Source organism: Antechinus flavipes, chromosome 3, assembly GCF_016432865.1.
Source record: "Antechinus flavipes isolate AdamAnt ecotype Samford, QLD, Australia chromosome 3, AdamAnt_v2, whole genome shotgun sequence".
Taxonomy (NCBI): domain Eukaryota; kingdom Metazoa; phylum Chordata; class Mammalia; order Dasyuromorphia; family Dasyuridae; genus Antechinus; species Antechinus flavipes.
The window spans coordinates 27,001,686-27,028,285 of record NC_067400.1 but is presented as its reverse complement, the minus strand read 5'-3'; the positions used below and the strand labels follow the sequence as shown (position 1 = coordinate 27,028,285).

Below are 26,600 nucleotides of genomic sequence, written 5' to 3'. Positions count from 1 at the left end.
TATCTGAATTTGAACACTTGTATCTCTACTGACACTATCTCTCTAAATGCTTTCACTTTGGAGTATACCCATGAGGCACCTGAATAAGCTGATTGTTTTTTCTTTAGCTTAATAATATATTTATTCATACTTGGTAAGACATGTAGACATTTAGAGTGGAATAAGACAGAGTTATTTTGTGGTTCTTACTTGGAGGGGGTTGTCCTTTGATTTCAAAGTGTGAGCTTTATTTGAGAGGAGATTATTATTATTTTTTTTAAACTATTTTGGTAAAAAATTGCCCTGATACTTGAGTTTTTAAAATGACTTTAGTTTAATAGGTCATCAGTCAAATACAGCTACTCCCAAAAGAATTAAAGGATGAATGTGGACCATATTGTTTTTTTTTTTTCCTTTTCAAAGTGAATTTGCTTTAGAAATGACTGGTAAACTAAGTTTTTCTATGGGCTAGCTAAGCGAGGAAGTATAAAAGCAGAAATCCCACCCATAGGAGCTGATCCTATCGAGTACCTATGGGTGCTTGTTGGAACTATCAGCATTCTGCCTCTTTCAAGGAATTCACCAAGGATATAGAGTGAGGAGGCCGAGGCAGATGGAGCCATGAACACAGACCCACGGAGACCGTAAGACTTTATCTGTAGCAGGAGCTCTGGTTCTCGCCGAGCTCTCCTGTCCCACAAACCCTCAGACAGACAGTGACTTTTTTTTTTTTTTTTTTTTTGGCTCCCAAGCTGAAGAAGTCAAGCCCTGAGATAAATGGTTGAGATATGACAGCCAGTGACCGTGTTTCTCAAGGACAGGGGTTTCCAGGAGCAGGAAGGTTAACACAAGCACCAGTGTGAGGGGAAGTTAGAGGACGTGATCGCTGTTCATGGGAACCAGCGATGCAGGATGGGGTACATTCAATTGAGCTTCCTTTGCTGACTTAAAATAGACCCATTGTAAATTATGTCAGTCTTTCTCAAATCATGAAAATGATTGTTAAAAATGTCTCCGAATACACAATGTGCATTGTTGTGTGGCTTTGATGTGTGAATGATGAGAGCTGATGATATAATACACATTAAGTGAGACTAGCACAGTCACAGGCTTTTCCCCCAAGGGGATAGAAAAATAAAGGTGAATTATATGATACAGAGATATACAGAGGGGAGGGGAATGGCTTAATTTTGTTCGAGAGCCCAACAGCACAAGAAATTTTTTTTTGCCTTTTTTAAATGACTGCATCTTGTGTTGCAAATCTATTCTGTTTTGGACAATTTCCTTGTTATTATCTTACTGGGGTCACATTGGTGAATCATTGCATGACACATTTTTAAACTTTCCCCAGGAAATCAAAAGCCTTTTGAAAATACACAGCCCATGAGAATCCGCCAAGAGATATTTTCTCTGTGTGTCTCTGTTATTTTTTATTTAAATTTCCATTTTTGGGGGGTATGTGCTATCTTAAAGACATTTGTCAGGTTGGATGGCTCGCTCTGGCCTCTTTGGAAATGAGGTTTCTCCGGTTTGGCGTGGGCGCCCGCTTCGCTCCCACAGAGAGACGTCCCTCTCTGGCTCCGTGATGGACATTTGTGGGGGGAGGGTGAAAGGAATCGCGATGATTTACTAAAGTCCGACCGCTTGCCTGCCATCCCGCCTGAGACTGTTTTTTGTTGTTTGTACACAGGTGAGGTCTGCCATAAATCCTATACCCAGTTTTCAAATCTTTGTCGTCATAAGCGCATGCATGCTGATTGCAGGACCCAAATCAAGTGCAAAGACTGTGGACAAATGTTCAGCACTACGTCTTCCTTAAATAAGCACAGGAGGTTTTGTGAGGGCAAGAACCATTTTGCAGCAGGTGGATTTTTTGGCCAAGGCATTTCACTTCCTGGGACCCCAGCTATGGATAAAACGTCCATGGTTAATATGAATCATGGCAATCCGGGCCTTGCTGACTATTTTGGTGCCAACAGGCATTCTGCTGGTCTTACCTTTCCAACAGCTCCTGGATTTTCTTTTAGCTTCCCCGGTTTGTTTCCTTCTGGCTTGTACCACAGGCCGCCCTTGATACCTGCTAGTTCTCCTGTTAAAGGACTACCGAGTACTGAACGAAACAAAAGTCAAAGTCCCCTCATGACACATCCTCAGATACTGCCAGCCACCCAGGATATTTTGAAGGCACTAAATAAACACCCCCCTGTAGGGGAAAATAAGCCAGTGGAACTCCAGCCTGAGAGGTCCTCTGAAGAGAGACCCCTTGAAAAAATCAGTGACCAGTCAGAGAGTAGTGACCTTGATGATGTCAGTACCCCAAGTGGCAGTGACCTGGAAACCACCTCTGGCTCTGATCTCGAAAGTGACCTTGAAAGTGATAAAGAGAAATTTAAAGAAAATGGTAAAATGTTCAAAGACAAAGTAAGCCCTCTGCAGAGTTTGGCTGCAATAAATAATAAGAAAGAATACAGCAATCATTCCATTTTCTCACCATCTTTAGAGGAGCAAACTGCAGTGTCGGGAGCGGTGAATGATTCTATAAAAGCTATTGCGTCTATTGCTGAAAAATACTTTGGTTCCACAGGACTGGTGGGGCTACAAGACAAAAAAGTTGGCGCTTTACCTTACCCTTCCATGTTTCCCCTCCCATTTTTTCCAGCATTCTCTCAGTCAATGTACCCATTTCCTGATAGAGACTTGAGACCGTTACCTTTGAAAATGGAGCCCCAATCACCAGGCGATGGGAAGAAAAACCAGAAGGGTAGCCCCGAATCACCCTTTGACCTCACCACTAAAAGGAAGGAGGAGAAATCTGTTACTCCGGCCACCTCCAAACCAGCAGCAACGCCTCTCACAAGCCAAGATCAGCCTCTGGACCTGAGCATGGGTAGCCGGAGCCGAGCCAGTGGGACGAAGTCAACTGAGCCTCGGAAGAACCATGTTTTTGGTGAAAAGAAAGGAGGCAGCATTGACCAAAGGAAGGCTTCAGATGCCTCTTTGCAGCACGCCAGACCAACTCCTTTCTTTATGGACCCCATTTACAGGTAATGGGCTAGTCAGAATGCACCTTTATCTGAAAACTTTATTCATGATCTAGGGGGAAAAGTTTGCTGCCTGCCAAGAAGTGTGTCTGTCTCTCTCTCTCTCTCTCTCTCTCTCTCTCTCTCTCTCTCTCTCTCTCTTTCTGTCTCTTTTCCTCTCTCTCTCTTTTTCTCTCTTTCTTCCTTTCTCCTTCTCTTCCTGTGTCCTTCTCTCTCTGTCTCTTTCTGCCTTTCTCTTTCTTTCTTCAATTCTTTCTTTCTTTCTTTTTCCTTCCTTCCTTCTTTTCCCCCTCATTTCTCTCCTTCTCAGTTGGTACCCAACATGTGGTGCCACTAAAGTACCATAAGTTGATGTAATCCATCACAGAGATGTGGCAAGGCATGAATGTTCAGAATTTGAAATACCTTCTATGTTTTTTTTCTTTGACAGTAAATCTAGTTTTTTGAGTACTCACTTTACTGAGTAGAATTTATAGAAAAACTCTGTTTAAAATACCTTGTCAAGTGGCTGAAGGTTGTGGACCTTGAAGGATTAACCCAGATATGTGGAAATGTTTCAATGGGTCAAGTTATTTGAAATAAGGTGATGTGGATGTCAGTGCCAATCTGAACTTTATTAGCTGGCTCTCACATCGTTAACGAGTGTTAGTCATACTCTGTTTCTAAATAAATCTTCTAGGAGCACTGCAGAAATGAAATATTAGCCATAAAAACTTTTTGTATATAATATGGATGGCCAATTTTTAAAAAATACCAGGTCCACTTATTATGATTAAAATGATGGAGACAAACATCCATTATCTAAATTTTTCATCTGCATCTCCAAAATTTTTATTTTTAATAAGAGATTCTGGGTAATAAATCAAACCTTACGTGCAGAAATTTTTTTAAAGCCCGATAGTGGCCCACAATTTGTCTATTCAGAGTAGAATATATTTTAGATCCCACATTTCTCTTATTTTGAGAGAATATTTTTTGTTCTCAAGAATTAGTGGAATTTTCAAAGAATGTTTTTCTAAGCTCTCTTAAGACGGCATTTATGTATGTGAGTTGATTTTCATTTGTCAAGAGAAGGTTTTATGTTCTTCACAACAAAAATATAAAATCCTAGCAGAGGATGTGCCCTTTTCTGTATAGGTTCAAATCCCCCTTCCATAATAATGGGAATTAGACATACACACACACACACACACACACACACACAAACACACACACAAACACACACACACACACACACACTCAGCTTTGATCAATTGAAATGCTTTTCTCTATATTATGCTATATAGTTTGGATCTAACCAATAATATGTAATTTATTTATAGTATATTAAGGAAGGAAAATTCCCATCATAGAACTGGCTACCCCATTTTAAACTCACCAAAGAGAATCAAAAAAAACAACCAAAACCAACTTTTTTACTTCTTTTCAATCGCCCTCATGCAAATCTTATGAAAGCCTTCTCTTTAGATGGAAGATTGTTGAGGATGCAGCATAAACTTTTTGCCCTCTAAATTGTGTTCTTTTTGTCAACATTATTTTTAGTTTGACTCTCAGAAGAAAACAACGAAAGGATAAGTTTCTTATTCTTTGGCTGTTCATCTGTCCTTTAGTGCCATAAGCCTTCTGCTGCCCCATATACATTTGCTCTTCCTCAGTCCCATTATTACCTTTTACCTCCAGTTCACCAGGCACTTTCACCATTCAGCCATACACATACTTCTATTTCTTCTCTGGCAAATTCTCTAGCCATCATGCTGGGGACAGCCATCTGTCCCCACATATCCCAGTTCTAGCCCAGGTCATGATTATTGATCTGACATCCAGTTAATTAATTCAATACTCCCTCCTCTCCTAGTATTATTAACCTACTTTTAGGTTCAGATCTCTTTGCTGTGTGCTAAAGTTGCACAGCATTATTTCTCCCCTCCCCAGGTTTCCTCTACTCAAGATTACTTTCTGATCTAGAGCAAATTTTAAAATTGTTTCTGAATGTCTTTGTATGAGAGTTTTGACATGGAAAGGAAAAGAGGGGGAAGGTCAGTTTAATGCTCTCCATTGCAAAATTTAGCTTTCTCATTTGAGAAGGTATTAGAAATAGTCGATATGGATAATGATTGGCCTAAAGAGAGAGTAGGCTAGTTTTCAGGTATCCTTAAGCTTCTTATTCTCATCTCTTCCTTCTGGCTTCCTTCTTAGTGCCTCTTCTATGACAAATGCATCAGGCTTAGTTATTCTACTGTTAACATGATTGGTTATTTCAGTGGATTTTTCCATTACCAGTGGGGTCTTCTCCCTTTGGATCCATAACGACTTGTTTTTCTAATAAGAGCCATGTGCATGCATGGAGAGCCCGGCAGATCTTCCTGTGTTTTTATTAGTATATTTCCCAGAAACCTCTCACTTGTTTTATTGTAAGCTGTTTTAAATGTCAGGTGCTTATGTAGTGATCGATATACGAGACTGATTCATCACTGGCAAATGTAATTTTAACCTTTCAGGGTAGAGAAAAGAAAGCTCACTGACCCACTTGAAGCTTTAAAAGAAAAATACTTGAGACCTTCTCCGGGATTCTTATTTCATCCACAAGTAAGTATTTTTGGACTTGAGATGCAGAACTTGTAAACTAACTTGTTGATCTTGAAAAGCAGATGCAATGAAATGAAAGAAATCTCAAGAACATGAGGATTTCCTATGACGCTCCTGTGGAAGAACACAGGAAATTCGAGCAGAATTCAAACCCAATCTCTTTAAGGAAGGGAAAAAAAAGTGAATATTCATGTAAAAAAAACTAAGTCCTTGATGATACTGTATAGTCTGTTCTTGGCAGCCTATAGAATTACACTCTTATTTGGATTGAATGTAGTTGAGTTATACAAAAGCCTGGGGGTAGGCTGGGTTTTGGGGTTATTGTCTAAGCTTTACTAATATAAAGGGAAGAATCAGCATCTCCTGATGGCTTGTCCTAGACAACTTACTGATGGTGTTTTTATTTTTTCTTTTGCTGCTGGAAAAAAACAGGAAATTGTTCACCTAGCACACTGTTTCCATAGAGTGGAACTTCTTAAAATGGGAAATTTTAGGCAATCCAATGAGCTTGGATAGGAAAAAAAAATATTTTTATTTCAGTGTAATTGGTTTTCTTTGTAATCCTAAGTATTTTATACATTTAAAAGATAATTTTGGTAAAAGATCCATAGGCTTCTCTGCCCAAAAAGGTCCATCTCTTTGTCTCTGTCTCTCTGTTTTCTCTCTCTCTCACACAAACACACACACAACTAAGAATCCCAGACATGGAAGATGAAGACATCTACTTGGTGAGCCATCAATCTTTGAGCAGAAACTTTTTCATCCTCAGCAATTAAACACCATTGCTGATTCAGAGTGGGACCACATTCTTTGCTGCCCATAGTTGGCTCACTATATTTAGCTCCTTCACTCATTTCAACAAGAGTTCCCCCTAAGCTTTCATTTCAATTCATCAAGCATTTCCCACGTTCTTGTTATCCACTAAGGTACCTTATGAGGTGCTGGGAATACAGAAACCAAAAGGAAACACTTTCTGCCATCCCAGAGCTTACATTTAACTGAAGAGATACAATGCAAGTGCTAATGTGTTTGTATAACATAAATACAAAGTGGTTTTGTGTTATTTTAAAAAGGAGATCACTAATGGCTTGGGGGTGGGAATGAGAAGGAAAGGTCTTATCTAGGAGGCAACTGCTTTGAAGGAAGCTAATTTCTATTTAATGGCTCATGGAACAGTGAAAATTCCCCGAATCTGTATTTTTGTTGGTTTTTGTCTTTTCTAAATTGAAGATCATATTTCTGTCAGAGAGTAAGCAAAATCTTACGAGCATTTCTTGGAAATGGAATGATTCAGTTGGTTAAATAAACTAATAGTTTATGATATAATAGTTTATAATTAATAATTGAATTTAGTTGGTTACATTAAAAGTGGTATTTCCAGTTCTAAAAGTTATCACTCCTCTTCACTTTTAACAGATAGTATAAATGATACTGGGAAGTTGTATAGATACATATAAACATATACAGGTTTGTACCTGAGATTCTGTTATCTAGCTAGTAGACACAATGTATTCCATTAGGCACTAGAATTAAAAAAAAAAAAAAAAAAGGAAATATTTTTAAAAGAAATAATCCTGGGCCTTTGCCTAATAAGGAATAGAAAGACAAGGACACCGATAAATGACATGTATCTTGAAATGTTCATGTACCAGAGGGAACCATAAATACTATTTGTTCAACTTCCTAACCAGTCTACATATTATTTTCATGGAGAAAGGCACTGTGGTTTTGAGGCAGACCAGCAAGCCTGTTTATTACATATCATTTATTCTATTCTTCTTAGAGTAGAATAAACTTGGTTGAGCAATGCTTTGGACTTACTATATGACCTCTGGCCAATTATTTACCTACTTCTCAGTTGTCTCATCTATAAATAAACAAATAAATAACTAGTCTAGCTACATGGGTGTCAGGATTAATGTCTGGGTTTGTTATTATTGTTATTGATGAAGTCAGTGTAGTGAACCCCAGTGATTACCCTCCTTTTACCAACACTTGTTAACACCCAGTCAGCAATATATAATCTTAGAAAATTGTTTGAGTTGAAGAGAGATAAAGTAATTTGTTCAGAGTCAAACATTGAACCTTCACGTAGGACTTGAATCCAGATCTTCCTGACCCCCAATGCAGACTCTTCAGTCTGCCATACTCCATCAAGATCAGGATAATTTTTTTACATACAAAAATTATACTATATATAAAATACAGTACCTTAGTCAGTGGTTCCCAATTTTTTGCCTTAGAAAGGAAAGAAGCATTTATTAAGCACCTTCCATGAGCCATTCCCTGTGCTAACAACTTAAAAAACATGCCTGTGAGGAGATGCTCTCATTCCCATTTAACAACTAAGAAAACTGAGGTTAAGATCTTTGTCCAGAGTCACACAGTAATTGCCAAGGTTAGTTTTGAACTCAGGTCTTTGTTACTTCAGGCTTAATCCTCTATCCATTATATCACTTTACCTTTATAGTCTCAAAAATTTATTGAGGACCCCAAAGAACTTTGGTTTTTTGTTTATCATATTAAAAGTTTAAACTGATAAACATTAAACTATTATTTATTGATTCATTTACAATCATCAAAATAAATTATTGCATGTTGACATTTTAAATGAAAAATAACTTTTAAAAATTAATGGGAGGAGCAGGCATTGTTTCACATGTGTTTGCAGATCTCTTTAATGTTGGGCTTAGTGGTTGAGAGGGAGATTCTCATATCTGTTTCTGAAGTTTATGAAAAAACTTCTCTTCACTATATGGAATAGGAAAAAATGTTTTAATATTATGAAAATAGTTTTCACCTTGACGCCCGCCTAAAAGGATCCTGAGATAGGGAGGAAGTTGCCATAGATAGTCAGAGGAAATGATGATTGTCAGGAAAAAACACAGGTTTTGGAAATTAAGAGATGTTCTTTGCCAATAACTCCACAGCATGGGAATGTATGGGTACATAGATTAGATGGCTGAGAGAAATGTGGCATGTTATAATGACTAGAACCTGAGCTGATAGTTTGATTTTTACCAAGTGTTGGCTTAGTCATAGGACCATTAAAGCACCATTTAAGTTACTGCCTTTGATCTGTAAGCCTGCAGGCTTGCTGCAAGGAAATGATGGATAGTTCCTTATTAATAGGTCTTTATAAAGGGCCTACTATGTTCCAGGTACCTGCCAAGGACTGAGATATAAAGGAAGTCTGATGGGGATAATTGTCACTCTAGGCATTTTGCTCTTTGGTGCTGTGGCTTGGGGCTACTAAAGATAGATACAGATCTTGTGTAGGAAAAAAATTGGAAGAATGGATTTCATTTGTTGTTTTGATTTCTTTGAGGTCAAGTAGATCAATAATTTTGTCTTCTAGAATAACTCTCATTTAGATTTATAATGGATGCCACCTTCCTATTCCTTTAAAAAATTTTTTCTTAAAGCAGGACATTTTGTGACACCTTTTCACTGCTTGTTTTCCTGAATTTGGAATTTATTCAGGTGTTTTGTTTTTTCTTGGTTTTGCTTTTACCAAGCCTGATGTTAAAAAAAAAAAAAAAAAAAAAAAAAAAGATCTCACCATCTCTGCTGCTGTTTTTTTGCTCACCCATTTTCCTCACCACTGATGTCCCATTTCCCTCACCATTGGTGTCCCATGATCTCTGGCTATTATCACAGTGCCTACTAAGGGAGGGGTAATTTTAAATTTTATCTTTCTGGATGATCCTTTATGACTCAGATCTGTAACTCTAGGCATTTCTAGACTTGTGGTTTGATGAAATAGATTTAAAAGGTCCCAAGTTCATAATAATTCTCTACTTGGAAGGGTAGTTATAAAACATGAATGGCTTGTGATTATGCTTCTAGTTAGAGAAATACAACTCTCTAAAAATGACTTGTGTGAGTGGGATCCTGGCTTCAAAGTGGCAAAGGTCATTTTTTCCCAGAGTCGCCTGGGATCTTGTGTCATGAACAAAGGAACACAAGGAAATGCAAAGGACAGGGGCAACCAAGGGAGTTTGGGAGAAATAATATGATATAGTTTTTAAAAAACAGAATTGGAATGAGAGCTTGGAAACAGAAGCCAATTGCATCCAGCTGACGTCAGGCAAGGAAAGAGATCCTTAGTTCAGCCATGTGAGTGAGCACCTGTGATTAAAAAATAATAACAACAGCAACGAACCCCCAAAATAATGCAATGCCATTTGTTCCTATAGTTTTTGCCTTCAGGAGTGTTAACAGGCTTTGGTTCTAGGATGGGAATTTTAGAGATTATTTCTTCTGTCAGTGTTCTACAACTACTCCATATCTGAGCGAAGCCTTTCTATCTTTCTCCATCTGGGAGTTTTTTCTTCAGTTGTAACTGAAAAATCTAGTGTCCAGTCCTGAGCTTAGTTACCATTCCACCTTTCTCCATCTGGGAGGTTTTTCTTCATTTTTTAAACTAAAAAATCTAGTATCCAGTCCTAATCTTAGGTTAGCTCTTTTTCCCTCAATCTGGAAAGAAATGTAATCAACCCCCTTCCCCCGAGTGACTCTGTCCCCTTCCGAAGGCTGCCAGTCTAAGCTTTTCAAGAAGGACTCTTACCTATAGAACTGCACTAACTTTCACTTCTGTTTTCCCTTTGGGAAAAAATGGTCTTTTGTAATCTGAGATTTGTTTTTCCTGGCATATCTTCCATTGCAAAGATGTTGACATTTGTATGTTGCTGTACAGTGGTGTGAGTCTTTGCGGCCCCATTTGGGGTTTTCTTGGCAAAGATACTGAGTGGTATGCCATTTCCCTCTCCAGCTCATTTTATAGATGAGGAAACTGAGGCAAACTGGGTTTTATGACTTAGAATCACACAGCTAGTATTTGAGGCTAGATTTGAACTCAGTTCATCCTGATTCTACCTAGTTCCCACCTAGCATGTGTATGGCTCTTGCCATATCATTTCTCAAGTCCTTCCCTGCTCCTTGCATCAGGTGGATCATTCACCTTTAAGGTTACCTTCCATTTAGTTACCTTTCATTTAAGCTGTATATGTTCTGTACATTCCTCTTTGTAGGTTCCCCCCCCCCCATTAGAATATAATTTTTGCTGCCCCATAGTACTGCCTATCCTTTGTCTTAACAGGTTGGTAATTTTTCTTTTGGGGGAGGTGCAGAAAAATAATTTAATTAGATATATTATTTCTATATATGGTTTTCTTCTAATGGAATCCCATACATTCCTTTTGGAATTTAGACGAATTCTTTAATGTTTTGCAACATTTTTTGATCTCTGATTGTTGCCACAGTTATTTTTAAGGTATAATTCCATGAAAAACAGCAAATATTAAGTTAAGTGTTTATTGTTCACATCAATTGAAACAAAAGTTCCAATATAATTCTGTATCATGATCAACTCAGCCTGTTTTTCTCAAGTCCTTCCCTCTTCTGCATCAGGTGGATCATTCACCTTTAAGGTTACCTTCCATTTAGTTATTTTTCATTTATGAATTATATGTTTTGTATGTTCTTCTTTATTTTCAGTTTTTCTCCATTAGAATATAATGCCCCTGAGGAAAAAAAAAATTTTTTTTTTTTTTTTTTGTATTCCTAGAGCTTAATAGAATGTTTGCCACATGTCACAGTGTTAATTAAGGTTCATGGACACAGATTACCATCTGTTAAGCATCTAGAGTGCCTAACTAGGCTCTGGGGATCAGTAACAAAAATGAAACCATTCTTGCCCTCAAGGAGCTCACTTTCTGGTCCATTGCCTCAGCTTTTCCATAACTCCTTCTCCTAGTTACAAGCAAGATTCTAGGATAAGTGGTCAGTCCTTTGAACTTGTGGCCACATATCCAGTCAGAGGCCAACTCAGGCTTTTAAAATCTTCAGCTTTTTACAGCAGAAGTTCCGATGGCTAAAAAGCTACAGCTATGGACCATGTGCACCATGAGTGGATTTTGATGTTCATGTTATGCCCCATCCTGCATTGCCTTTTCTTCATCATCTTTAAAAAGGATGAAAAACAGTGGACATTGTTTATTATAGCTTAATGGGCAAGGGAAAAGTTAATATCTGGCTAGTCAGTTGAGCCTTGAATGGGCAGTGATTTTGCAGTTAACTAGGGCTAACCAAACTCCCCCACCCCAAATCACAGCTAGCTTCCTTGACTTGGGCACATGGGTCATTTTTTCTGAGCATGAGGGGGACACTTATTTTCACTCAGATGCTTAAAATGGGATTTAGAGTCCTCAAGGACGGCTGAGGAAAGTTATGGTGGCAACATTTTCTTTTGGTTCTCTGTTGCTACAGTTATTTTTAAGGTACAATTCCATGATAAACAGCAAATAGCAAGTGTTAATTGTTCAGATCAACTGAAATGAGGGTTCCAACATAAAAGTAATTTTTTGTTTTTGTTTCAATTTTGCTCCCAGTTCCAACTGCCTGATCAGAGAACTTGGGTAAGTTTCCTACTTATATTTTTGATTAAAACAATGCACCACTGTACCATAAATTAAAAACAAACAAAGTAACTTACACTTTAGATCATGGTGTACTGACACCATCTACGCTTTTCTGTGGGATGATGGAGCTGTTGTGAACAGTTAAGCAAAAAACAAAAAAACAAACAAAAAAACCCCCAAAACTTAGCTTTTCCAAGCTACAGTCCCTTGATTTTTATCATTTAATATTTAATAAGTTGTGAAAAGATTTAAAGTTTATTCCACAGGGTGAGGTTTCTTAAGTAATTTCAGGCTGATGTGAAATGTCTTCTGGTTCTCTAAAGACATTTTATTCAGTCTAATTTCATTCAACATTATTCCATTCATCATCCTGTTATTAAATGCTTACTGCATACAAGGCTAGGTATACTGTGCTAGGTGTGCTGTGTATAAGCACTGCTCCCTGGAGTTTAATAATCTACAGATGTCAGGGGTGGAGGGATGCAGCATGGCCACAGATGAGGAAATACAAATTATGGTCAAAATTATTTGCAGTAAAGTCAACAAGAGAGCATTAACAGCCATGGCAGGGGAGTATCTGCTGGAGAAGTACTATGAGAAATATTAGGGATAAATGTAATGATTTACACTTAGGGTTCAAAAAGTCACTTTCTCAAGCCCAGAAGGCCCCATTGTTAAGATATCTCCATGGGGGCCAGGCAGCCAACATTGTAGAATCTTGTCCAAACTGAGCTCTGTGTCCTGTAGGATTAGAGGAAAAAGATGCTTTTACTGGACCGGATTAAGGGATGAGGTTCACAAACTGATGGGCAAAGTCATAGGAGAATGGAATGGGCTTCTGGCTTTTGGAAAATCAAACAAAAGTGACAGCTCTGTGGTGTTTTGTGTACTCTGCTGCATCACTTAGCTAATAAGTAACCATTGACAGAGATCCTACCACCACTAAATGAACTTGTGCTATGGGTGTATTTTGCTGGGACTGGAATTGTATTAATTGTCATTTCCCCTCCAAATATATTATGGGGAAAGAAAAACATGAGACGTTAAGTGTTGTGCAAATATTCTACACTGCCTCACTTCCCCCTATTCCTTTCACCTTCTCGCTCAAAGATCCAGTTTTAATTTAGGAGCAAGCAAAAGGCCTCCATGATAGAGACCAGCTACCTTATTAAAATATCAGGAGGGCAATTCTGAGTAGCTTTCCACGAGAGAACTCAAGAGGGCCAGCTTAGTCTTGCTAGTTGTTATTTATTTCTCTTATCCAAGTTTTTCTTTTTGGTGATTTGAAATTGAAAGGCTGTTTCTGACATCCAAGACTAAGCAGGCAGGACTTCCTAATTAAAGAAAAAGTGAAGTAGGTAAAGTCTGCCTTTGGTGTCTTCCTGAGTTTATTGCCCATAATGCCCAGTATCTACCTTCATACATCTCTCCTATCTGTGTACCTCTCCCTACCTTTTTCTCTAAGCACCTGTAAGCATTGGTTACTTATAGGTGTTAATACATTTCAGGTTTATTTTTGTTTTTATTTGATTTTAATTTTTAATTAAATTTAAATTTAATTAAATCTAATAATTTAAAAACTAAATTAAAATAAATTTTAGTTTTTAAAAAGTTAAATTAAATTTTTAAAATTTTAATTTAATTTCATATTAATAGGAGACTTAGTGGCTAGAAAGCTTTAATGTCCCAAAGGGAAAGAAATATAGAATAGTGACATTTGAACAATATGATAGAAAATATGGGACATACTTTTAGACAGAGGATTTCCTGAGTACCCCTCCAATACTGCCTACAACAGCTGCCTCTCTGATTTAAATAGCTAGCTATGATTTCAGTTTTCCTCTACTCCCTTTGATTGTCATTGTTACCCTATTTGCTGCTGAACTCATTTAGAAATGATCTCAGATCATTTGCCCCACTCACTTCATAATCACTTGATATATATTATTAAGCATGAATATTAGACAGACTGGATAATTTGTTATACTCATCATATTTTCATGCTCATAAAATCTAAGTGATTTTATAATTATGGCTGTTGAAAATAATGCCATGGAAAGAGGTCGCCATTTATTTCTGTCTTTGAAATAAATGCTTAAACTTCATGGTCATGATTTTGAGATTTGTCAAGATACAAAGCAAATAAAAATAGCAAACTAAGATGGACAAACTTTTCCCATAAGTTATTTCTGAGAGAGCTGGTTGTTTTAAGATAACACCCGAAGTAATCCAATTTGTGAAAGCCAAGGTCATGTAATTCATGGCACCGTTGGGGCTATCAGCTCATGCAATCAGGTTATCATTTTCATCATTTTAAAGGGAAAGTACTCTATTTATGTCACCAATTTTCAGCTGCTGAATAATAAATTTTAAGATAAATGTTCAGGACCCTGTTGATATTTTGCTTGCTGAAATGTTTATAATAATGCCTGTTTTTATCAGACCAGAGCAATGTTTGCATTTGGGGGCAGGAGCTGGGGAATTATGAGTACATTTGAGTTTGCGTCAATATAAGGTTAATAGCCTCTTAGGGACCAGGAAGGGGGAGTGAAACAACTTCCTTTTCCAGGGTTTAGTTACTGATAGCATCAACAACTGTTATATATGTATAAATCAAAAAAAATTTTTTGTCCATGTAAAGTCATTTGCTGATCAGAGATTAGAAAACATTAATGGACCACAAAACAGTAACTTTTCTGAATATGTAATGTGACTTTTGTCCAGTTTTTCTTCTTTTTTTCTGTCTTCATCTCCATGTTGTATTCTTCACCTCCATCTTTCTCCTTTCTCTCCTTCTTTCTTCCCTTTTTGCTCCTCTCCTTTTTTTCCTTCTCTTCCCTTACCTCCTGCTTCTCTTCCTTTCCCCCTTCATTCTTTTCCTTCTTTCCCCCCCAATCATATTGTCATATAAGTTATAGGAAAATACCCAAACCACTGAGATGTAGTTAAACACCATGACCCAAAGATACCAGATCTCATTGTGTGTGTGTGTTTTCAAATTATAGAACACAGCTTGGTAAAATGTACGTCCCCAATTTCCCAGTACCAAAGTAGATCATTGTCCATTCCCCTGGGAATGAACAGCTTTGTCTTGGGTTCCATATTAGGAGGGTATGGATGCCAGGAGAGATCCCAGCAACCAGGATTACACATTAGGTGGGACTCACCTTAGTCTATGAAACTTCAGCTGTGTGTACTGGACATGTCCTCTCTGCCCCCTCAGCAAACCTTGGTGTCCCACTCTCTGATTGCATGGGGGAATCCATGCAATCTCTTGGCAAGCAATACATGGCACCAACATAACGTGCATGAACCAAGATGAAAGGCAGGCTTCAATGATGGCTTGTATGTGTCTTTTGTATGTGTTTGTAGCAATGAGCAGAAGGAATATAAATTGGACAAAGTGTGTGTATGTACACGTGTGTGTAATACTTGCCCTTCACTTTTTCCACAGCCTCCTTCATCTTCCCTATCCCTTCATCTTTTGATTTTTGCATAGCATCCTTAGAAGGAGAAGAGAAGGGGGGATGAAGGAGAGGAGGGCAGGAATAGTTTTCCTCCCTTTCTTTCTCCTGTTATCTTTAAGAATGCCTTTTATTCAGCAATCAGCCCCATAATATTTCTTCTTGCAGCTAGGGAATTTTTAGAACAGGACAAGTTTGAGGCATACGCAGTCACATTCTTAAATAGCCGCTCTTAAAGCAAGATGTCTTTTCCGAAACAACCGATTGCCTTTAGCGACTTGGAGTGCTTGTTTCTCCCTTTGTGGGACCAGGAGAATAGACTTAAGGACAGGCAAGAGACCTAGTCAGGCCATTTTACATGTAAAATGAAAGTATTTCCCAGAGATGTGTGGCTGTTGGAATTGGTGTCTTTGGGGCTGGGGCTGGGGAGTAGGTCCTACTGTGATTTAGCACCATGAGATAATAAACCTGAGGGGACTCTCATCTGCTTTGTGTTTATTTTGTATAGCCCTAGTATCTGTATGTTGTCCCTCTCATTGGAATATGAAGTCCCTTAAGGTGACTGATTATTTCCTCAGATATTAAACGTACTGGAATTAAACATTTTATTACCATCAGCAATGAGCAATAAGAATCATGAAATTGTCAACCTTGTTTCTTTCTCATTCGTGCCGATCGGCTGGAAGGCCATTTGTTATTTTTGTTCCCTTCATCTATTCCCTAGGAGCAGGATATCACCATTTTTTTTTTTTTAAACAAGGAACAATTAGAAAGATTCAGTGCAGTAAAAATCCCATCACCAACAATTTTACAGATGGGTTTTGAATAAACAAGCTCCAAGGTCATGTAAAAAACGCTGAGGGTGGGCATTGGAGTCTGAGAATGCCATCTCTCTGTCGAGCCAGAATCAGTCCCTCTTGGAGGGCCATCATCATCACATCTCTCTGCCCTGTGATCAGCACCTGTCAGAATCCTTCATATTGACAAATGTGCTGTCCACTCGCATCTGTGGAGAATGTTTTAGCAGCTGAGTGATTATGAATCAAACCCCTGAGCTTATAGCCCCGACTGCTTTCCAATGCTTTCACATTTGCCGTCTGACAAGTAAATGTATCTTGACTTCCCTCTGAGATTTTTTTTTTTTTTTTTTTTTGCACAGTGTTTGATGAAAGACATTTGGCAAATTGGCAGTGGTACCCTGTACGTTGCAATTTGTAGCTAGCATTAAGAGTCTGAGCATGAAATGGGAGGGCAGGCCAGGCCAGGGGCTAAAGGAGGAGGGGGAAACACCCCCATCACCCAGAGCTAACTAGAACATGAATAGTCATTTGGACCATGAAGCCTAGGATATTTGCTTAGTAAGGAGAGAATTGAATTCGGCTCACCCTGCCACAGCCCCTGTCTGGTTTCAGAAACAAATGGCATCCTGTGTCGCCTTGTGTCTATAAAGCTTAGGTTTCATTCATTTCCCACTTAAATATGAAATATGTTTTTTTCTTTCTCCTTCGGGGCTCCAAGGGGTTGGTTCCTGTCTCTCCCCATAGCACCCATCAGCTGATGCAGCCAATTGTGGCATTTCTTTGTTTGAAATTGCTTTTGGATCCCACCTTGTGCCTTTTTCTGGGTCCCCTCATTTTTACCCTTGTCTTTTTTTTTTGGTTGGCCACCTTTACCTCCTCTGCTGGTCTCTGCTATGTCCTTGAAAGGTCCTTGAAGAATTGTCCTTAAAAGCTACAGAGAAAGAGAATGGGGGAAACGCAGAAATGAGTAACTCAGTGCTATGATCTGAAAGTTCACTTCTTCCTTGCCCCCATTTCAATTGTGACTAGTCTAAAAAAGGTGTATTGTGGAAAAAATTCTTAGTCTTTTTTAAAATGAAGGACACCCAGAAGCCAGCTCAGGATGACTTTGGGAAGTGCAGTTAAGAGGGAGGATCCCCCCCAACAAGTATGTTAGCCTTTAAGAATGCAGATCATCCTTAATTCTAATTCTAATTAGCCTATGAAACTAATTCTAAAGCAGTACCCAAGGGATGGTATGAAAGAATGGTAGCTACTGTTAGAAACTCAGTCAGCAAGCCTTTAATTGTGCTTACTATGCAATAGATACCTTGTCCATAGAAAGTCAAAAAGTACCTGACCTCAGGGTGCTTGTTATATTCTAAAGAGGGAGGGAGAGAGAGCACAGGAGCATGCAAACAAGTCTATATAAAGCATTTATTATTTAAAGGGGAAGTTATCACAAGAAAAACATTTCAGAAAGATCTGAGTTCAAGACTTGCCTCTGACTTATTCTGTGTGACTCTGGGCCAGTCACCCTTGGTGTCCCAGGCAACTCTTGGAGACATCTCAACTGATTTGGGGTTGAGGGTTCTTATCAGGAGATTCCTATTCTAATGAAATCCTAAGTCTGGACCAAAACCTCAATAGAGAATAATATCAAAGATACAAAGGGATTTATAATTATCACATAGAATGATAATTCCTGTGTCCTTCATCCCAAATTACTTCCTTTGTATATGTAAGTCTATATGGGAATACACATGCATGTATCTATGTGTAAATGTCAATATAAAATTTCTTTTGCATATATATGTATGTATGTATGTATGTCTTTCCCATTAGAATGGAAACTCGTTGTGAGTAGGGTTTGTTTTGTTCTCTGTGCTCCTAGTCCCACTATTCAGTACTGCACTTTCTGGAAAGCTGGATGTTAAACATTCATTAGCAAACTACTCATGTCTTAGATTCTGCCCGCACATTTATTTCTTTACTTGTTTTCATCTTTTATTGCTACAGTGATTTGTCATCCCCAGTAACTGAGCTGATCTAGCCCTACCAGGCTTTCCTTGGGCTGGAAATGGGAGTAGGGTGATTTAGAAAAGAGACTGTGATCAATACCACAGAAATCTCACACTTTCCTGAAGATTTATGATTTAGTTTAAGCAGGAGCTCATGATCTTTAAGGAGCAGCATTTGAATTAATTAATTAAAGAGCAGCAATTAGCTGGCTCCTGGACGGCATCTTGGACTTGAAATCAAGAAGAGAGGTTCAAATGCTGCTCTGCAAAATTAATAATGTGACCTGTTTACCTCAGTTACCTCAAATGTAAAATGGAGATAATAATAACACTCACCTAATAGGATTACATGTATAAAGTGCTTTATAAACCTTGGTACTTATATATGTTTCTTTTCTATAAAATGGGAGGCCTCTAATGTCCCTTCCTATTATCCTCTGTGCAAAGCACTGAGCTAGGTACTAGGGGTACAGAGCCAAAATGGAAAACCATCTGTAATGGTTATTATTTATGTTATTTTAATTAATTTAATTAATAATAATTATTATTTAATAATAGCCCTGTGGAACTGCTGCTATCATTATCGCCACTCTGGAGATAAAACTGAAGCTGAGAAGTTAATAATGATTTAACCACCAGCATTTTTGTAGTGCTTGAAGGTTTACAAAGACTTTTTCTGCATTGTTTTATTTGATCCCCATATTTACCCTGTAAAATAGATGCCATTGGTATCTTCACTTTACATATGAAGGAACTGAAGCCCAGGTTCACATGGCTGGTAGGTAGTTGAGGCAGGATTCAAACTCAGGACTTCTGACTCCCAAGTCCAGCACTCTATCCATTCTTCTGTATCATATAACCTTGACCATTCACTCATCTTTAAAATGAGGGCGATAAAATGTGTGTCCCCTCCGTCATGGGCTCATCCTGAGGAAAATGCTTTGTCAGCCTTAAAGTGCTATCAAAATCATGGCGCCATGATCAGTATCATTACTTTGAGTGGCAGTGAAGGTCACCGCCCATTGATTGTATTGTATTGTATTTTTTTTTAAATTCTCAGATGTCTGCCATTGAAAACATGGCTGAAAAGCTAGAAAGCTTCAGTGCTCTGAAACCAGAAGGCAATGAACTCATCCAGTCAGTCCCCTCCATGTTCAACTTCAGAGCCCCTCCGAATGCTCTGCCCGAGAACCTGCTTCGGAAGGGCAAGGAACGGTATACTTGCAGGTAATTGCCAAGTTAATTATGACGGGCTTTCCCCCTTGTTTATTTTGGAAATGATTCTTGATTGGATGATTAATAGAGATCCTGGTAGGTCTGTAGCTTCTCAAAGTACTCTTTATTTAATGAGACATGAAAATGGTGTTCTATATTATGTGAGGAATTTCAATCAGACCACTCAGAGTTTTGATAAATGAGATAGAAAATATTCGACATCCTATCTACTTCTTATATTTCCCCGTCACCTTGATAATGATGAATTTTCTCTCATAGTTAATTATTTTCATTAGAAACTTTAGTCCTACTGTTCTCAGGCATCCACAAATGAACAGTCATGACAATTAGAGGCAAAGCTAACCCGTTAGGTGCCATATTGGTGAAGGAATCATACGACCCCAGCAGGTAGAGGGTCCTAGCAATCGGCAGCCTGTTTTTGTTCTAATTAACTTTATCATTTTTGACTAGCCCCAGGGGGAGCTATGCTATCTGATGCAGGGATATCCATTTATCTGTTCTTTTGGAAAACATGTCACCTTCTTTCAAGGAAAGCTTTTATAGGAGCATACCTTGATGGATGAGGTCCTCGAGTCTTGTCTGATCTGATACAGCTCAATGTACAGCACATTGTCACTTTGGCTGACTTGGAAAATGAGTTGAAACGTTTGGAATCAGTTTACATCAGACTGAAATCACAAAGTACTCATCATTTCCCCCTCCCTTTTGATCCAAGTTCAATCTTGCGAACAAAAGAGACGCGGAGTTAATAAAAATGGAACTTTGGGGTCATCCCAACAAAAGCCAATTTTTCTTAATTGTTTACTTGTGCCCACGTTCAACCCCACCCAGTGATGGAGCTATCATGTGTAGGACTGTTTATAGCTTAAGGCAGCTTTTTTTTTTCTTTTAAAATTTTAAATACCAAAAACATGCAGGATTAATTACATTAGGATTAGGCATCTGGTTTGTTCTACAGGTCAAATGGGGTAAAAAATGATAGTGATGACATTCTCTTACAAAAATTTTTTAATAACAGATATTGTGGCAAGATTTTCCCAAGATCAGCAAACTTAACACGTCACTTAAGGACACATACTGGAGAGCAGCCATACAGGTTTGATGATACATTTTACTTGATTTTTCTTTTAATCTCTGTAATGGTTGATGTGCATGTATGGGCAGCATGTTCATAAAGGACCCTTTCAGGGGAGATATTTGGGATTTGACTAAATATGTCTATTCATGATTTTGGCATCAGTAGAGCATCATCTAGCTAAAGGATCCTAGTCAAGTCACTTAAGTGTATCTGTCTTCGGTTTCTCCATCTGTACAAAAGGGGAAAATAATTGCATTTATCTCCCAGGATAATTGTGAGGATCAAATGGGATATTATTTCTAAAAGGGTTTTCAAATTGTAAGGTGCTATAGAAAAAATATTATTGGTAGTAGCATGGTCTCCTGCTTTAAAAACAAAATTGTGGGACTGGGAGTGTCTTTCTGATGATGCTTAAAGCACGCTTCTACTCCCTGATCGCAGATAAAAATTACTTGTCTCTGAAATTTACTCCATGAATGTGTAGAAATAGATGCCAGGTGACATTGCTTAACTCTAAAGGTATTAGTATCAGGGGGTGTTTGCAGCCTTATGAGCTGTGAGGTCACTAGCAGCCAAGCCAGGACCTGAGGTCTGATTGACAGATCTGAAGAAAAAGGGGAAGGGGGGCAAGAAGACAGGAAACAAGATGAAGGGGTGTGTGTGTGTGTGTGTGTGTGTGTGTGTGTGTGTGTGTGTGTGACAGAAAGGAGATGAGGAAAACAATCTGAAAAAAATAAGATTGTAGAACTCAAGCTAGAAAGGATTTTAGAGACCATCTAGTCTAAGTTTTTTTTCTTTTTCTTTTTCTTTTCTTTTTAAAATACATAAGGAAGCTGAGACCCAGATAGGTCAAGGGTTAGCCAGAAGGGGCCAAAGGTAGAAATGCCCAGGATGGGATATGAACGCCTATCAGGTTATAATTCACTGTGTCAGGCTATGTTCTGAACAGAAGCATAGGACACACACACACACACACACACACACACACACACACACACACACAGAAACACTCAGACACAAGTATGAGCTTTAGAAGTCTCATTGCTTCTGAAATTTTAAATTAAGGATCTCTTGGGTAAAAACCAATTTATTATCTTAAGAAATAAAAGAGAGGGGGAAAGATACTTTCTGTGCTCTACAATGAAAAGGAGAGAAATCTTGATTAAAGGGAAAAAGACACTTTTTCCATAGCTCCATGATAAGGCAGATGGAGTAATATCTCGCAACTGATTTTATTCCTTATTCAAGAAATACTTTGAAATAAATGATAATATCCTAACCTGAGCAATGACAAATTGCTTTTTGGGAACAACAACCTTGTTCAGTGTCATGTATTTGTTTAGAAGAAAAGCAGGAGAATCGAAAAAAAGAGGGAGAGGTCCTAATATCGAAAGTTCTTGGCCACAGGCCAGAAAAGGAATTTGGAGTAGCTGTAGCATGGCTTAGTACTGCTTAAGGAGCAATCCAGTGAAGGCTTTAGGGCCTCCAAATCACTCCAGAGTATGAAAATTGATGCTTCTGGTGCACAAGTGATAGACTCCACTTCTCACGTTGGCACAGTATTAAAGACTTGAATTGTTTATTGCTGGGTTGGGGAAGATAAATGAAATTTCCTTCGGGATTGCCAATCAAGAAAGCTAATTCCTCAAGAAAAGATTTAATCAGACTGTGATTTTGAACAGAGAAAAAAATGGCCTTCTTACCTTATTTGAATATTAGAGGGAATTTATTTCATGTTATTTTTTTCTCCCCACAAAGTGTTTAATTGTGTTGTATTGGCAAGACATGAAGTAACAGAATTGTGATTTACTTTATAAATTCCTTAACTTGGCATGGAGTACTTTGAAAATATTAGACTTAATTTGTCCAGCTTCTTTCGGGCAATAAATATTGTTGGGTGTTTTTTCATAAAAGTGATTTTAAAATGTAAGAGTCAATGAGTAGGGGACCTGGAATTGTCACGGTACCATGTTGTAACTTTAAACCTCACCCATTTTGTTTCTTTAAATGCAATAGCAATTTAAAAAGAACATCATTCAATCAATCAGATAAACATTTTGAAATATTTACTGTGTGCTAGGTACTGTTTCAGATGTTGAAGATACAAAGGCAGCAAGAAAATAGTCTCTGTTCTCAGAAAGAGACAACATGTACAATAATGAATATATATCAGAAAGATGCAAAATAAGTCCAAAGCCACTTTAGGAGGGGGAACACTGGAACCTGGATGGGGGTAGTGCTTGAGCTATCTTGTAAAAGGAATGAGATGCCATGGAAATGGAATGGTTGAAATGAGGGCAAAGGAAAGATTATCAGGGAAGCTTCTGTGTGCATATAGATCTTTTCTTTGAAGTTTCCACCTGCTCCCTTAGAGCTTATCCTGTATTCTCTGGATTCAAAAAAACATCCTGTGCTTTGATTGAAAATGTTCTTGGCCTGCTTGGTTTGTTTCAGATGCAAATACTGTGATCGATCATTCAGCATATCTTCCAACTTACAGCGACATGTGCGAAACATCCACAATAAGGAGAAGCCATTTAAATGTCACTTGTGTGACCGGTGTTTTGGCCAACAGACCAACCTAGACAGACACCTAAAGAAACACGAGAATGGGAACATGTCTGGTAGGTGATCCATTATGTCATACGCTGAGATGCGATGTTGGGAGGACATTGGAATCCTTAACTTGTGAAGGATGGATGAATTTGGACTCTTAAGACTCTTTCTGGCAAATTCCAATTGTATTCTACCATGTCATGAAAAGTCCAACAATTTGTAGATTTTTTTTGTAGCTCCTCAGCTCCCTAGAGCTGTGCAACAGTTTAGAGTTTATGGCTAAACTCCTCAGTGAAGTATGTCTATGTCTGGGCAGTGATCATTCACCTCACACAGGGAATGTGTCCATCCATTCCAGCATGGTTTTCAGAGATAACTTTACAAATGGGCAACATATAGTCATATAGATATTTGATAATGATATGAAGTTCTCTTTTAGGGTTAATTTGAAATAGGAATGAATGATATGGGGTCATGGGATATTCATATCTACTGTATATTGTGTGTGTATATATATATGAATAAAATGTAAATAGAATATGCATCTATATAATATATATGTATACACAGATATACAAATACACACACACAAATACAAAACTTGATACTCATTTGTGACTATGAAATAGGATTACTTCTTTGACAAGATGCCATAATGTGCTTAATGTACGTACATTTAGCACCCAGTCTTTTGGATTTCAAATTTCTTGTGACTCAGAACAGTCTAAATCTTCACAGAGTTATACTCATTATATAAGAATTGTTTGAATACCAGCTCTGCCTTTGACTAGCTATGTGACTTTAGACAATTTATTAAATTTCTCCCAGAGCTGTTTCTTCAATTATAAAGATAAGATGGTGTGCATTATGTTAAAAATACTTTGTTAAAAAAAAGAAAATACTTTTTGTGCTGTTCAGTGCTATATCATTATGAGCATTTATCATTGTTAATATTATTTTCTATCTCTTTATTTATTTATTTTTATTTATTTTTATTTTTTTTATTTTTTTTGCTGAGGCAATTAGAGTTAAGTGACTTGCTCAGTGTCACACAGCTAGGAAGGGTTAAGCGTCTGAGACCAGATCTGAACTCAGGTCCTCCTGACTTCAAGGCTGGTGTTCTATTCACTGCACCACCTAGCTGCCCCTTTTTATATCTAAATTGTGATTAGCTAATTAGATAATAGTTTTTTTTTTTTAATCAAATGAAATAATAGATAACTAATGATTTGTAGTGTTCAATATAAATAATATATGCTTGTATATATTATGTCAATTAGTTTTTGTATTAACATCAGTATACCAGAAAATATCTAAGACATGTTCATTCAATTTAACAAACCCTTATTAAGTGCCTGTGCTGTGTGATGGACAGAGCCAGGCATTTGGATTCTATAAAAGAAATGAATCCCACCCAAGGAGATTACATTCTACCATCACCACAATTTCTGTCCTCCTCCCTCCTCCCATCCCTCCATCATGAGATTCTTTAAGAATTAATGGGGAAAACTTGAATGATGTTGGGCCTTAGGTCTCACAGCCTTTTCAATGCATCCTAGAGATAATTCACCAGAATATTGAGGAGAACCTACTTCTCTACTGTGGGTAGAAAACCTTGATTTTGGCATTTTAAATATCTATATGGTACAAATTGAATCCAAAAAGCTTGAGTTCAGGTACAAAAACACTCCAGTTATGGATTGCGTCTTTTCTCAAAAAAGGATTCTTCCTTCCCTTAGGTACTGCGACATCATCACCTCATTCTGAACTGGAAAGCACAGGTGCCATCTTGGATGACAAAGAGGATTCCTACTTCACAGAAATTCGAAATTTCATTGGAAACAGCAACCATAGTCACCAGTCACCAAGGAATGCAGAGGAAAGGTAAAGCATGACTGGCTCGAAATGTAATTTAAAAAAATTGTGAACTCAATGAACATTGAGTTCAATGAACATGAACATGCAGTGAAACTTAATGTAATTTGTTCAGTTCAATCTGGTTCTAGGCACTGGGCAAGGTGGAAAAAATAAAGACAAAAATAAAACAATCCTCCTTTCAAAAAGCTTATTTGGAAGGGATAGGGGGTAAAGACTACATATATACAGATAATTATTTTATCCTGGAGGCAAGAAGGAATCACTGATATTTTTTCAATGGGAAGTGTTGCCTATGATCAAACTTATGCTTTTTATGAATGACATTTTGATGAGCATGTGAATTATGGCTTTGAAAGGAGAGATTGAAGACAAAAGACAAAATTAGGAGAATGTTATGATAATCCAGATGAAAGATGAGGAGGCTCTGAATCAGGGTGATGAGCGTGAATTTAATGGCTCCATAGTAGAGCTGAATCAGCCTGATGGAAGCAACTCAGCCCTCCTCAAAAACAGATGGAAGATTAATTGCAGTTGCAAATTATTTGGCTAATTCGAGAGTGTCCGGGACTCCTGTATCACTAGCTGAGTGATCTTTATATTGCCAACTGCTTATGGCTGTTTGGTAAACAGGCTTGTCCCTTTGAAGTCTCTACCCTGACGTGGTTTAGCTCATGGCAACTGGGATCTTGTAAGTGGAGATTGTTGGAGGCAGGTCATTTAGGTAAATGCTGTATTCTATGTTAACCCTGTTATTTTGACCTGTATTGTCAGTAACACTATCATTCATTGACCAGTTACTGTGCAAGGCACTATGGACAGAAAGAACAATCTAGTCATCAAACTGATAGAAACAAAAATAAACTAATAGTTATAATAAAAATGATGATGATTATAGTGATAGCTGATATTTATAAAGGACTTATGTGCTCAGGCTTTACCACTGTTATCTCATTTCATCTTCACAGTAATTCTGGGAGATGGGTGTTATTATGGTCCCCATTTTACCAGTGAGAAAACTGAGGAAAATGGGATTTAAATGGCTTGCTCAGGGTCACACAGCTAGTAAGTGTCTAAGGCTGGATTTGAATTCAAGTTTTCCTGACTCCAGATCCAGCGCTCTATCCACTGCGTCATCTCCTTACTAGAGATTCCTATTGTTTACCTTTTCAGAAGAACCCCCATGATTCCTCTTAACAGTTAGCAAACAAGTTAGCATTTTTTTTGTCTCAGGGAGAATTTTGGGGTAAATGTATTGAATATAGAAATCTTCCAGAGTCCCCTAAAAGTTTCCAACCAAGTATGGCTGATCAAGAAGAAAGGAAATCAGAAACTTAGTGGTTTTTTTTTTTTTTAAAGCCTGTAAAATTTGGTACATGCATGAACCTCCAAGGGCACTGGGACATTTGATGGAAGCTCCAGCTTGTCACTATCTACAATTGAAAGCATCTTGGTTCCTTTTACATAAAATCATCATCAGGAATTGGTCACTGATGGCAGCCTCGCAGGGTGATTCCTGTTTTAGTTATGTTGTCCCAGTGATAGCAAGGAGGAATGTAAGGG

General features: G+C 37.9%; 1 protein-coding gene across 6 annotated transcripts in view; it reads left to right on the top strand.

Moving 5' to 3' along the window:
- The window catches only part of MECOM (MDS1 and EVI1 complex locus), a 671,393-nt gene that overhangs the window by 635,610 nt on the left and 9,183 nt on the right, over window positions 1-26,600 (top strand). For 4 of the 6 annotated variants that reach the window (XM_051983137.1, XM_051983136.1, XM_051983141.1 and 1 more), the window contains 7 exons: window positions 1,670-3,023; window positions 5,519-5,606; window positions 11,999-12,025; window positions 19,353-19,519; window positions 20,547-20,624; window positions 23,061-23,230; window positions 24,902-25,046. In XM_051983137.1, coding sequence (XP_051839097.1) covers window positions 1,670-3,023; window positions 5,519-5,606; window positions 11,999-12,025; window positions 19,353-19,519; window positions 20,547-20,624; window positions 23,061-23,230; window positions 24,902-25,046 — 2,029 coding nt within the window. The remainder of the gene's footprint in view (window positions 1-1,669; window positions 3,024-5,518; window positions 5,607-11,998; window positions 12,026-19,352; window positions 19,520-20,546; window positions 20,625-23,060; window positions 23,231-24,901; window positions 25,047-26,600) is intronic. The other 2 variants (XM_051983139.1, XM_051983138.1) reach the window with 1 other exon arrangement.